The sequence below is a fragment of the Crocodylus siamensis genome, chromosome 5 (genome assembly GCF_052110815.1).
Source record: "Crocodylus siamensis isolate JL-2025a chromosome 5, ASM5211081v1, whole genome shotgun sequence".
Taxonomy (NCBI): domain Eukaryota; kingdom Metazoa; phylum Chordata; order Crocodylia; family Crocodylidae; genus Crocodylus; species Crocodylus siamensis.
The window spans coordinates 12,116,603-12,131,575 of NC_143399.1; the positions used below are offsets into that span (position 1 = coordinate 12,116,603).

The 14,973-nt window shown below is 42.7% G+C and overlaps 1 protein-coding gene across 5 annotated transcripts in view; it reads left to right on the plus strand.

The window, feature by feature from the left end:
• Positions 1-4,940: 4,940 nt before the first annotated feature.
• Positions 4,941-14,973, plus strand: part of PRKAA2 (protein kinase AMP-activated catalytic subunit alpha 2) — a 35,550-nt gene continuing 25,517 nt past the window's right edge. For 3 of the 5 annotated variants that reach the window (XR_016442272.1, XR_016442274.1, XM_090046728.1), the window contains exons 1-2: positions 4,946-5,058; positions 14,800-14,941. Coding sequence is in view for 3 of the 5 variants with exons in the window: in XM_090046728.1 (XP_089902854.1) it covers positions 4,965-5,058; positions 14,800-14,941 (236 nt within the window). In the remaining 2 variants the exon portion in view is untranslated. Of the gene's footprint in view, positions 5,059-6,841; positions 14,451-14,799; positions 14,942-14,973 lie in introns of all 5 variants that reach the window. The other 2 variants (XM_090046729.1, XM_090046730.1) reach the window with 2 other exon arrangements.

Here is a 14,973-nt window from a genome sequence, read left to right on the forward strand (position 1 = left end):
GCATGTCACAGCCCAAATAAAAAAATCCAGCGCCACCCACGAGACACAGAAACACACGTCTGAGCTGCAGTAGAGTCTGTCAATCCTGGATAGGCCTCATCAGCCATCTTCAAACACAAAGATAAGACAGTCGTGGCAGACAATCATCCTGACTGAGAGGAATTGCCGAAGACGACGATTGGGTTAAAGGTATGTTCACTTTGTGACTATATGGGGTTAATTCTAGGTATGGTTTAGTTCAGAGGATGACTGTGAGGAAACATGCAGGAACGTAGGACAATGGATCTGGATAAACATCCTCCCTTACCAGGTCAGAAGGGCAAGAAACAATATTTGATTAATTAGTTCTAAAAAGGCTACTTGTAGGGTACTCAAAACAGATGTCGTGACAAGAATGGGTGCAAACAGCTCCAAAGGACCATGAACAATAAAAAACAGGCTACATTCAGAATTGGGGAGCAGTGGTCAGAGCAGAAGACAAGAGATGGAGCAGTGTCAGAAGAAGCTAGACCTTACCCAACTCTTGTGGGGGATCCTAAGAGTCAGGTAAGATAGAGAAAAATAATCCTTTTCTCTCTCCTTTTTCTGGGACCTTACTGCTCTGATTAAACATTACTTTGTCTTAAGGAAGCTCTCTGGTCACCCTGTTCTCGAAGGAACATACCTCCCAAAAAGAAGATATATTTCTGAACAGGGTGTGCTATTATTATGTATTATTACTTATCCTTTGAATTATGAAAATGGCCTGATGGTTGCTTTGACACTCTTTGTTTGAGCTAATTATAATCAATGGAGAAGTTGGAAAATTACAATGTTTTTCTCATCATTAGCAGTACACTTTCATAATTTGTTTATGTTTTTGCTACATATAGTTTGCTTATATGTCTTCATTGCAAGTGTTGGAGTCTTTATTTCTATTTTTATATTTGTGCAGGTCCTTGTGTAGTTTGATGCTGCCTTTGGGGGTCTTCAGCTACTCTCCTGTGTTTAACCAAACACATTGCAGAGCTGGGATTTTAATGGCATTGAAATATGCTGAAAATACATTTTATGGGCCTTATAAATCCATTTTATGCATCTTATTAACTAATATTCAAGCATGCATTGCTTAAAACAGCGTAATCAGTTTGGTTTTTTTAAATGTCACCTCTTTTCTTAACACAGACACAGTCCTGCTAAACACAGGACTGAAGTGAGTCTTCATTTGAATAAACTTTCTGATTTTTTTGCAATCTTCCAATGACAGTTTTCATGAGAGTTTTATTTGAAAGAGGAAACTAACTTCAGGCAAACATCGGTGTTACCCCATCACAGCTCTGTGTCGCCCGCTAGCAGCAAAATCAGGGATCTTAGTTTAGGACTAATGCTGCATGAACTAATGGGGTAGCTTGGTTTGCTCCAGCTCTAGATTGGCGACCCGATGGGCCCAGGTTCGGTGCCAGTGATTGACCTGCTGTGCCGTCACACAACCACTACCAATCCAAGGCCTGGGGCCAGCCTATAGCTGTGGCAAGGGATTCAGAGGAGGAAGATGTAGTCTTGTTAACGCCACAGCTCCATGGTGGGTGACCTGCCAAGTTCCCTCCCTGGGAAGCTTGACAAGGGGTGTGTTTCCTTTTTTTTTGAGATAGGAAAAATGAGGAAAATCTTCATTAAAATACAAAAGACTATCAGTAAATTGCCAATTCCTTCAGATGGACAACGTAAGTTAAAAACACTGTCTTTTTTCTTAAATGAGTCGTCTAATTGGGAAGAACAATCTCAGGAAGAACTAGCAAAAATAGCTTATTTATCCAGGGGCCCTGTATCATTCAGGCCCCTGGCTGTACAGAGGTGCAAGTGGAGCTTCCCTCCGGACTTGAGCTGAAGGCTGTCCTGGCTATAACGGGGACCCTGCTCCTGGTGGGTGGGGACTTGGGGATGGCCATTCCCTCCTCTGGAAAGAGAATGGCTTTGGCATCTGGCCTGCCTTAGCCACACACAAGCCCAGCCTGCCTCTCAGCTCTGCCAATGGCTGGCACCTGATTGCAGGTTGTTTCATTGCTGAAGTGGTAAATCATTGTTAATATTGTGATGAGTTTGTGCAACGCTCGTGAGGTGCAAGGGACTCCCCCGCCATTCCAGAAACGTCAGGCCAGGTCCCTGGGGAGCTCGCAGACTCAGGCTACTGGGAGGTTACAGCAAAGGGACCTGCCGAGAGGGTTTTCCTCCACAGGTCGGGTAGACGAGGGCCTTTAAGACGGACCTGCTGGGGGTAGGGTTGCCAACTCTGTTAGAATCTGTTCCGGGAGGTTTCATCACATGATGTAAAGACATTAACGACTTCATGTCAGGAAAGCAAATGCACATTACTGTTCCACTTTAAAAACCCACTGGCCTACTGTATCAATCAAATTCAACATTTACTATTTATATTAATGAATACCCTATCCTTTATCTCCCGGGTGACCCTCAGCAGCCTCCTGGAGATTTCTTTTGAATTCCTGGAGGCTCCAGGGCAATCCTGGAGGGATGGCAACCCTACCTGAAACACAGGGCGAGACTCGTGTGCAGCGATTCCCTGCCACGCTGCCAAAAGCACCATGCAAGGCAAGGGGCCAAACTCCAGCCACCAACAAAACCGTGAGTGTTGGAGCAGGATGCTGCAGCGCCCACAAGCCCACAGCAGGGCAGGCACTGCCAGCAGTGTCAGCGGCACTTCTTTCAGGGGGTGCACGGCCAATCTCAGGGGGTGCACGTGCACCCATGTGCACCCCCTAAGCATCACCAATGGGACAGAGGACAAAGCAGCAGAAAACCGGAACGTCCTCTACGATGGTCACCCTCGCCCAGCTTCAGAGGCCCCCTACGATGAAAACAATTCGCGAAAACGGAGGCTCCGTCCAATAAAAATAAAGCGCAGAAATGGATTTTCATGACATTTTAAAGATGAATTTTTGACATACAAAAAAACCTAGGTTCCAAAATGATCCCTTCTATTAGACCAACTGGGAAATCCAAGCCAATCGTCCTTTTCTGCAAGCTTTCCCCATCCAAGTTCCTTTGTCCAGCTCGGGGGGGAAGATGCTAAAAGGCATCATTTTGGCACCAAGCATTCTAGTTTTTTTCTTACAGGAGTGTAGGCTGTAGCCATGTTAGTCTAAGGATGTAGGCAGATGAGGTTCTTTGGGTGAATCTGATCTCTTTTATTAGACCCACTTAAGTTGCTAGCAATTTTTTAAAATTTCTAACTATTTAAATGGGTCTCATAAGGTTTTTTTGGGTGAATCTCTTCTCTTTTATTAGAGCCACCCAAGTTGCTAACGATTTTTTTTAAAATTCCAACTATTTAAGTGTGTTTCATAAGGTCCTTTTGGGTGAATCTGATCTCTTTTATTAGACCCACTTAAGTTGCTAACAATTTTTTAAAAAAAATCCAACTATTCAAGTGCGTCTCATAAGGTTCTTTGGGTGAGTCTGTTCTCTTTTATTAGAGCCACTTAAGTTGCTAACATTTTTTTTTTTTGATTTCCAGCTATCGAAGTGCATCTCATAAAGTGCTTTGGGTGAATCTCTTTTATTAGACCCACTTAAATTGCTAACTATTTTTTACAAAATTCCAACTATTGAAGTGGGTCTCATAAGGTCCTTTGAGTGAATCTCTTTTACTACACCTGCTTAAATTGCTAACAATTTTTTAAAAAAATTTCCAGCTATTTAAGTGGGTCTTATAAGGTCCTTTGAGTGAATCTGATCTCTTTTATTACACCCGCTTAAGTTGCTAGCAATTTTTTAAAAATTTCCAGCTGTTTAAGTGCATCTTATAAGGTCCTTTGGGGTGAATCTGATCTCTTTTCTTAGACCCACCTAAGTTGCTAACAATTTTTTTTAAAAAATCCAACTATTTAAGTGCGTCTCATAAGGTTCTTTGGCTGAGTCTGTTCTCTTTTATTAGAGCCACTTAAGCGGCTAACATTTTTTTTTTTTTTTTGATTTCCAACTATAGAAGTGCATCTCATAAGGTGCTTCGGGTGAATCTGTTTCATGACACCCGCTTAAGTTGCTAACAATTTTTTTTTTTTAATTTCCAGCTATTTAAGTGGGGCTTATAATTATCATTATTATTATGATCATTCTCTGTATCTTTATTGTTGGTGTTATAATTGGTGTCGTGATTATCACGATCATAATTATCATTATTATTATGATCATTCTCTGTATCTTTATTGTTGGTGTTATAATTGGTGTCGTGATTATCACGATCATAATTATCATTATTATTATGATCATTCTCTGTATCTTTATTGTTGGTGTTATAATTGGTGTCGTGATTATCACGATCATAATTATCATTATTATTATGATCATTCTCTGTATCTTTATTGTTGGTGTTATAATTGGTGTCGTGATTATCACGATCATAATTATCATTATTATGATCATTCTCTGTATCTTTATTGTTGGTGTTATAATTGGTGTCGTGATTATCACGATCATAATTATCATTATTATTATGATCATTCTCTGTATCTTTATTGTTGGTGTTATAATTGGTGTCGTGATTATCACGATCATAATTATCATTATTATTATGATCATTATCTGTATCTTTATTGTTGGTGTTATAATTGGTGCTGTGATTATCACGATCATAATTACTATTGTCATTATTATTGTTATTATGATTATTACTTTGGGTGAATCTGATCTCTTCGGGCTGCCCAGTTTTGTGTGCGTCTCCTCGGCCCAGCCGCACCCCGGCTACCAAGGGCGCCCCTGCGCCCGTTACGGGCATCAGTAAGCCGCAGGGGTGCCTGTGTTTGTGGCATTAGAGTGGAAACCTCCCGCGAGGGTGTTATTTTATTTTGGGGGGGGGTCGCTCCTCATCTCGCAAGCCCGGGGGGGGGGGGCGGGAGCATCCCCGCCCCGCCCCGCCCCGCCCTGCTGCATTGTGGTCCGGCGGCGCGGCGCGGCGCGGAGCGAAGATGGCAGAGAAGCCGAAGCACGACGGGCGCGTGAAGATCGGGCACTACGTGCTGGGCGACACGCTGGGCGTCGGCACCTTCGGCAAAGTCAAGAGCTGAGTGGCGGCGGGGCCGCGCCGGGGCGGCAGGGATGGGGGATGCTCCCGCGCGGGCGCCGCTGCGTGTGCCCGCAGCGAGAGGGGCCGCTCCGCCGGGGGAGGACGGAGCCGGGCTGACGCGGGCCCGCAGCATCCTGCGGCTCGCCGTCCTCGCCCCTCTTCGCGGCGGCGCGGTCGGGCCCGGGGGGGCAGGTGCCTGGCTGCAGGCGGAGGCCGGGGAGGAGCGGGGGGACCCGCGCCCGCCCGCACCAGAGCAGCGCTCTCGTCTGCAGCTCGGGCACGCCTCCGGCTTCTCTCGGCTGCAGGATTTGCAAATAAAATTGCAAGCGTGCTCCTTTTTGGGGTTTTTTTTTTTTTTCCCCCTAGGCAGAATTGCAACATGAAGTTTCATTTGGGTTTTGGCTTGGATGGAAGGTAGAAGCAAAATAGACTGGGGGAGAAAAAGGGGGGGGGGTAAAATTAAGCCAAAATAATAATGATCATTATGATAGTAATCATCATAATAATAATAATGATAATAGTAATTATGATAGTGATAATCACAGCACCAATTATAACACCAACAATAAAGATACAGATAATGATAATAATAATAATGATAATTATGATCGTGATAATCACAGCACCAATTATAACACCAACAATAAAGATACAGATAATGATAATAATAATCATAATTATGATAGTGATAATCACAACACCAGTAATAATGGCAACAATAATGATATGGATAGTAATGATAATAATAATGATAATTATGATAGTGATAATCACAACACCTATAATAACGCCAACAATAATGATACGGATAATAATGATAATAATGATGATAATTATGATAGTGATAATCACAACACCAATAATAATGGCAACAATAATGATACGGATAATAATAATAATAATAATGATAATTATGATAGTGATAATCACAACACCAATAATAACGCCAACAGTAATGATACGGATAATAATGGTAATTATGATAGTGATAATCATAACAACAATAATAACAGCAGCGATAATGATACAGATAATGATAATACTGATAACAATAATCACAACAACAATAATAGCAACAACAATAATTATGATGATGATAATACATGCAAAACTGCACATACCACATAACTGCTAGAATAAATGACCACTTATCCAAGCCATTCCTGTATATGGCACTGACCTTCATAACAGTCAGCGGTTTCCAAAGAGACGTTTAAAGCAGCATCATTCTAATTTAAGAAACGGCTTTTCCTGGAGAGGGAGAATAAATATAAGAAAATAAAAATACAATCTAATCTCTTCCTTTCTGATACTTATAGTAAGCTTTCAGGGCATGTTTGACAGATGAAAGTGGGTTCGGGGGGTTTCAAACTGGGATGAAGCGTGATGTGAGGCTTACATGTGGGATGACAGCATTTGTCTCTAAACAAGCACTAGGATTACTTGTGTTAAAAAGAATATGACAGGAAGGAGACAGAGATGATGAATTACTGATTAAAGCTATATATATTAAATATATTACATCATTTTTTCTTACTAAAAAAGGGGGCTATGTCATTTTACACCCATTCTTCTTAATTGAGGATTAGCAGTAGTTTAAAGCGTAGTAACATAGCACTGTCAGTTTGCACAGGGGTTTGTGGAGGCTGCTTTCTCTACTCCCAGAAGTTTACATCCTTCACAGAAAAGGCAACTCAAGGTTGAGGAGAGAAAAGGGCTGGGGATTTTGGAGGAGAAAGGAGGTGGGATATTGAGCAAGGCCTGGATTTTGGTTAACAGGAAGCCTGGGCACGACTTGGCAAGATGTCCGGTGTGGGGGGCGATAGGTGGGTACCAAGTGCTCCGAGAAGAGTCGGAGATGCCGTGGCGGTGATACCTCGCAGGATGTATGAGGTGAGGTGATCCCTAACTTCTGCTCGCTGGGCAACGAACAAGAACAGATTGGCGTAATTGGTGGCAAAGAAGAATTAGGGTGGATATTAATTAATATGTAGGGACTTAATTTGCTACTTCGTGGAAACTGCAAAATTGGGCATTGTCCGCAAAATAAAATAAAGAAAAAACCGTACTAAAAATAAAATGCTGGCTCCTCAGCGGTCCTCGCAGCCTCGCAGCCTGCCGGGGGTTGCAGCCACCAGTGTAAAGGGGAGCATCCACCCTCCCCCAACCCTCACCACTGATTGGCTGAGAAAGATGCCCATTGCAGGGTCTGGCCCCCTGAGCCAATCAGTGGGAGGGGGAGGGCCCACATGACAGATGGCCCTCTCTGCTTGTTTGCAACCGGGGTGGGGCCACATGATGGACAACCCTCTCAGCCAATCAGCAGCAAGGGGCATGGGCGGGGCCTGCCACAGTAAACCCGCTTAAGTGGTGGTCGGCCCTGCAATCGGCGCATGAAATCGGTTGCTTGCCTCCTCGATTTCGGTTGGGCCCTAATAATATGCATAGGGGAAGCCTTGGAATAGCTGCCTAGAGGTGCTGGGAAAACACCCCTGGAGATTTTGAAGAGCATAGTAAAAGAAACCTCTGCCGGTGGCTAAAAGCATGTTTGATCCTTCTCAGGGGTTTGGACTGCTAGTAATGATAACAGTAAACAGTAATATTATAGCAGCGCTCGTTAGGCTTAGCCAGGGTCTTGGGTACCGCACAAGCACACATCAAAGACAAGCCCTAAAATAGAGGAGCGGTAAGCAAAAACCAAGGGAGAGGACCATGGCTTGACAGACAAGCAAAGGTTCGGGTAAAGAACTAGGACAACATTGTTACGGATATTCCTGTTTCTAAAGTAAAATCTGGTTAATTATCACTCCAAGGGGATTGATTGGTACCAGTAATTAGTCCTTTTCAGTTCTTTGCTAGGTGTATTTTGCATGTCGTAGCGAGACACAGGAAGCACTGATGTTTGACATTTTACAAGGAAGGAAAAAATGATAAAAGTCTTGAGTGCAAAGTATGTGCACTCCTACTCACTACCTAAGAATTGTCTGATGAAACAGATAAATGTTTAATAGCCTTTTTGGAAAGAAAAATGTGTGCTCACTCTTTAAGAGTTACATGATTATGAGAGAATGAAATAATCAGTCAACTATTTTTTCTGTCTGCTCTTAGAGAGAACTGTGCTCGTCGTCCCAAAATGGAAGATAGTAAGATGCTATGGTTCATTGTCTACATCTTGTCGAGTCAAGAAAAGCTGGATTATCCAACACTTTGCAAGCACCAGTGGGCTGGACAGGAGCTTGGGTGGGGGGGCACATATCTTATAAGCAAATTAAATCATATTTTAAATCGTATCTTTTAAGCAAATCATATCTTTCAAGAAAATTAATTATCAGAAGGAAATCTGTTTTTAATTTGTGTGTGTACATTTGGAACTGGCTGTGCTGTAACAGATAAACTCGCCAAAGTGTTTTGTGTACAAATCAATGGGACGCTAATGGGGATTCAGTGTACTGACTAATCAGACCATAGTGAGGATGAGTTATCCCAGTGCATAATTAAACAGATTTCACTGTGTTTAATTGGGGAGTGGAGGTAGGGTGGGTAGTGGGATAGTTTTTAGGACAGGAGATCGCTCCCATAAGCGCTTGTATTCTAGGTGTAGCACTCGCAGATATCTTAAATGCTTTGCCTTTACTGCGTCAAGCGAAAGCCAGGTGTAGAGGAGGAGACGGGATCTGTTTTGAAGAGCTGGGCCAACATGGACCTTTAGCATTTAGTGTAAACTTTAATGAGTTGCAGCTGATTGCAAGAGAAGTACTATTTCTTTTCATGGCCAGTTTCTACTTCTAAACTAGCTAAATCAGAAAGGTCCACTTTTAGAAACAGATTTTGCTCATGCTTGCCTTGTTAGCGTTCTCTGATGAATCCTTACCAAACATGGAAATTAGTGCACTGTCCAGATGATCTTTTTTTTTTTTTAAAGCCTGCTGTTTCAAGTCCCTTTTCCCCTGACTTCTTCGAGTTTGAGAGTGCTGGTGCTCATCCTTTGTGCTTGCTGTCTTGTGGCTGGAAGGTCTGGGTAGCTGCTACTGTTCCTTTTATTAATCAAACCCATCGTTTCCACCACAAGGTGAATCTCTCCTAGCCCACTGAGCATCCTGAGGTCAATTCAGTGTGCAGTTATAAGCATAGCTAATGCCTGTCATTTGCCAGGAACATGAAAGAATCCATTCAAACCTGTCTTACTTCCCTTCCCTGCTTCCCCCACCCCATCCATATACACCCTTTTTATTGCATGGTCTAATGTAGAAAGCAAATGCTTGGCTTGCTGAAAAATAAACCCTCTTCCTGGTGTTTTATGGCAGGTGCCACGAGCTGGCAGCAGGACTAATCATCTGGGATTATTGGAGTTTAGGGGTTAATGATCCCATTTTAAAGGGACCCCCCCTCCTCTCTTTATGGGGAGAAATGTGTTACAAAATATGGCAGTCTCTTTTTGGGTAAAACCCCCCCCCCCCAAAGGAACAGGGCAGAAGGTGACATCCTGCAACCCCAGCTCTGTGGGTGAAGCAGCACCAGCATTGCTAAAGGAAAGTCTTTCCCTCCTTAAAGGATTTCAGTCTGAGCCTTCTCCCCATAGCTGCATGTTGCTTCTCACCCCATTTCCATTGATTCCCATGGAAATTTCCAGCAGAAATCCACAAATTGTCAAGAGAAGATATGCTTGACATCTCCTTCTCCTGACCTGGCCTGGGGAACCTCTCTGCATGATGGTACTGTGGGATTCCTGCAGTTCCCTCGGGAGCACACACTGCTGCTCCCCTCGTTCATTATCACATTCACCACCCAAGATCAGTCGCCCTCCTTGGGCCAGCTTCAAGGGAGGGAAGTACCTTTTCTGCCAGGATCTGTGCAGGGAGCAGGAACCAACATCACCCAAGAACTTGGGGGAAATGAAATCCTGGAGTCTAAATTCCTAAAACCCAAAGTAATACTAATGTGCCATCATTTGTAAAAACCAGATAATTCATGTTAGGCAATACATGCAGCTTCCAAAGCATCTTTGGACGGAGCCCAGCCTCCAGACTACACCAAGCAGCTTGAGATAGCTTGTGGATCTTTTTAATACTTTTGGCAACTAAAGATACAGTGAAGGTCAGGGGCGGCAGTCTACCAAGCCAAGCACATAGCTGTCTTCACTACAGTATGTAAAGCCTCCTGTAGCTAGAAGCAGAGGCATTAAAAACTTGACGTGCTTAAAAGGTCCCCATTGCACAGCAAATTACATTCTCTCTTTGTCTCTGTCTCTCTTAAGACATGGAAGCAGGCTTAACAAGTCACTGGGGACTGAAACAATAATATCTCTGTATCTAATGCTTACTGTAAGCAAAAGATGGATTACAAAACAGACTTTATTTTTAATTATTAATGTGCTGAACTAAAAAAAAAACCCACAAGAGTTCTATGTTGTTTATCAAGGCTGAAAGGAAGAGGAACCATTCAGGAACATTAGTATTGTTATTTTAATTCTTTATTTCAGACCTTCTCTGGTATATCGGTGACTAGGTGATACATAAAAGAGAGACCGTGTCACTGGAGTAGGGTGAAGTAGGTCTAATAATTGGTATCCAGCAGTGCAGTAAATTACCGTGCTTAAATGCACGTGTAGATGGTGATGTCGGGATTAGTCTATTCTGGCTCAGATTGAGCCGGAGTATATTTGGTCCCATTAATTGCATGTGTAGACATGCCCATTGTGTGGCTGATTGGTGAAGTGTGGGGCTTACAACCTCAGCTAAGTTGTGTACCACATGCGTTTATCCATTCCTGATACAGGGGCTGTAGACCTTGATCTGAAGCTACCTGTTCAGGTTCCCTTTCTCATCCCTCCTCCTACTGTGCAGTATGTACCCTATGTACATGCTGGGTTGGAAGACAGACTGGTTTCCTTTGTAACACCAGTATTAGCCAGAACTGGGCTGCACAAACCAAGAGGACCTCCCCCTCCCCCCAGAACCTCCCATGCTTGTGCAATATGAGGTCACCCTAACAGGCCCTGTACATTGACATGCCCCAGTATAGAAGAAGAATTTCTTAGCATACAGTTAGTTCTCTAGAGGTTCGGAGCTACAGAGAAGTCCATAAGTATGGCACAGTAAAATAGCATAAATTAGGGCAACCCCTGGGATGCTGTCATTTCCCAAATCTCAGGAGTGCAAAGATCCATCAGGGAATATGCCTCCTAATAGTGTTTACTAGTGTTTTCAGTATACTGCAGAGTCAGAATGACATATCTACCTCATCCTGCATTGAATTCCTGAATTGCTCTTATTATACAAAATGCATTGCTTTTCAGTGTCCTTATTTGTTTTGGGGTTTTTTTTTCCTAATATTGTGAAGTATAAAATGGACATGCAAAGGAGCATTTTATTTTCAAGTGGGGCAAGTGTTTTATTTTTAGGATACTCCTAATGAGGAAAGAATCTCAGGCAGTTCTTATCTCTTAGCTAATAATAGTGAGCTTGCTCACTCTGAATGGTAGCAGTGTTACCGCACACTCCTTTTCATGGTCATCTGTACACATGCAGGCATTGCAGTATGTTTCTAATGATCTTCTCTTTAAAGCTGTTAGCAATTTAGGATGTTCATATTTTAATAGCAGGGTTTGTCCATAAGACAGTTATGAACTCCTTACTCTGTTTCAAAGTATTATTACATGGCCTTCCTGATTATAAATGTTACCATTGTGGTGTTTTGTGTCAACAAGTTTTCTCTGTAACCTAAACATCTGTCTATATTGCACCATTTTAAAAGCACAATGAGATTTTTTTTAACAGTTGTGTAACTGTATATAAGCCCTGCTAGATATCAACTTGATCATCCTTTTTTATATAGTTCCAAGGGGAAAAGGCTTAGTATAGCAATTGAGGCTGGGTACAGACATTACACTTTTGCCAGTGTAAATGTTGGGGAACCAGTCTATACCTGTAACAGAACAGAAGTTCAGTAGACACAGGCTGGTTTAAAAATGGCAGAGCCTGGTCTAAGATTTGCCCTTCCACCAAAGGGCAAATGTGCGTTCTGTTCGCTACGGATCTAAACTATGGCACTTATAGAAAACGGTGTAATTTGGATCAGTTTTCCCTGAGGCTTTTTGAATGTCTGTACCTAGCCTTAGTCAAATCCGCAATTACATTAATCACAAATCAGCTTTTAAAATGTACATTGATTTTAATCCACTAAAATACATCAACTAATATTGTTTCCCTTTGTTTTAGATTAGCTTGTGGATCTTTTCTCATACAAGGAAGCTATCTATGTGCAGTTATGACAAACTGTAGATTTATTTTGACTGAAGTAAAGCTAAAGAAAATTTAATAATCTACGACCTCAGTCTTGGAACATATGCTTAATATTACATGCATTAGGTAGCAATGAGACAACTTGCAACTTGAAATCCTGTCCTCTGTAAAGTCCATGTCAAGACTTTGCATGACTAAGGGAGGGTGAAGATTTTATCTACTGTTTATAGAGTTGATTAGTTTGCAGAATCAGGGCCCACGGTCATTTCTAACATTATGGATGAAAAATGGCTGTTAAAAGTTTTAAAACTTTGGCTATTTAAATATTATTACCAGAGGCCTTATCACCATGACAGATTTAATTGTTATGTTTTAAGTTTGCACATATGAAGCATTTTATAGAAAAGACTTAGGCAGTGAATGAGGACAGCTCTCACTTTGCATCTCTACTGAAGTGGTGGACCTCTGTGGCATTGCTGCCACTTTAGATGGATAAAAATGAAATTAGTCTCAGCATGTTCAGTAGGAAACAAGAAGCATTATCTTCCTTTCTACCTAACTTTGTTTTTTGAAAGCATGAATTAAAGTTTGCAGTTAAAACCAGGGGATGCTACTAGTCTTTTCAGATGTGTTTTCTCACTGCATTATTCAAGAGCTGTGAAGTGTAATTTAGGAAGCGCAAATGGGAGCCCTGCAGAACTGGAGCTGTAGGTTTTGACCTTCAATGTAATTTCAAATGGGGTAATCGTACGTACTTTTCCAGTGTGTGGAATTCAGTTTTTAAGATCAGGTTGAGATTTTCTCTGCCCTTGTGTGATGATGTCTATTTTCCTTTGCCATTATTGCACCTTTAGATTCAATTGACCTAATCTTTACATACTGTACAACGGTGGTCAGCAGTTTTTTCCGGCAGTGGGCCCCAATGGCCAAGATTGTGTCTGAGGTGGGCTGGCATTACTCACTGCACCCACTTCTCCCTGACACTCAGTCAGGCCATGGCGTGGACTACGCCCATGCCATCAAATGCCACTAAAGCCCCAGCTTCACTGGCCAGATCCAGTGGCTTCACAGGCCAGATCTGGCCCATAGGATACCATGTAATGTATCCTCAGGTGTAACCTTAGAAGCAAAAAGATCACTCGGGCATATTCTACCTCTCATGTTCTGGGACTATATGGTTAAAGTAGAATACTTCAGAGACACGATAATAGTGTCAAACTTGCCGTTGTTCTTGGTTATTCAGACTGCGCTGAAATACACTTTTGCATAAAGGGCTAGTTTAAGGCTCAGGAATCACTGAAGTCAGGGGTGGGCAAAATATGGCCTGCAAGCACTTTGTCCAGCCTGCAGTAGGTTCCTCAGTCCCGCCTGGCAGGTGCTTTCCAGCCTGTGGTGCATCCCACCACCTCTTGGGCATGCAACGGGGCTGGGGTGGTTCCACAGCTCCCTAGAACAGCCTATGTGGTCCACAGGCCCAAATAATTGCCCACCTCTGACTTAAGTCCTACTTTAGCGTATACGTTTGCAGAGACCTATGCAGAATTTAGATGTTACATAAACCTTGTATTAATATGTTTCTTCCCTAGTCGTTTGGAAGCCCTTTCCCATAAGTGAAGGCAAGTGTGGTCTTGCAGCCTGCTTCCCAGAGCACAGCAAAGCAACAGCAGCATAAAATCCGTTGCCTGATTTTTCTAGAATAAATGCTGATGTTTCTATGTGTTCATTAAATTCTGAAAAAAATAAATGCCTGTGTGGAGCTTCTGAGACGGGACCGCGTGGTTATAGTGTGATGAGTTTGGTTGGCAGGGAGGGCTTGGAGTATTCATAGGGCCCAAAGGGTGGCATATAAAATACGAATATAAAGCTTTTATACGCCTTTTTGATTCCAAGGTAAAATGTTTATACCAAACACTGTTTTAATGGGCTGAGGATCCTCCAGCAGGGCTTGCAGGATTTTGAGTGGTCTTTTTGGGACTCCAGAGACATTTGGGTCCAATCTCTCTCCCCAGGCAAAGGGTGGAAGAGCTATGAGAACATCAGCCCTTTCCTAGATTCAAGGTGAAAGACTGCCTCGGAAAGCAAACTGTAGGACATGTGCAGAGTTTCAGTGCCCCGTATCCTTTTACCTTCCAAGACTTTTTTTCAAGGTGCATTTGGGTTTTGTGCTGAGATTCACATCTGGGCCGAGGTGTAAAGTCAGGTGGGCAGGGGATGGTCATTACCAAAATCGTTTAATCTAGGGAACTGAATCATATTCAGGAGATCATGCCAACCTGAGCTGGACCTGTATCGGTAACTAGAGGTGGCCTTTCTGTATTAATCCTGTGTGCCGTGGAATTGAAGCAGCAGTCCTCTGGGCAGACCTAAGTTTCCCCAGTCTTTACTTGGTATGACCCTGCTGCCATTTTATCCTTAGGGACCGCCTGTTTCAGCATCCTAACTTCTACAAGTTACGGCTTTCTCTTTAGTGACATTGTAATATTCTCTTTCCATTAGTTGGAGAACACCAGCTGACGGGGCACAAAGTAGCAGTAAAAATTTTAAACAGACAGAAAATTCGCAGCTTGGATGTGGTTGGGAAAATCAAAAGAGAAATTCAAAATCTAAAACTCTTCCGGCACCCTCATATTATTAAACTGTAAGTACTCATCTTCCTGCTCTCATCTGTTC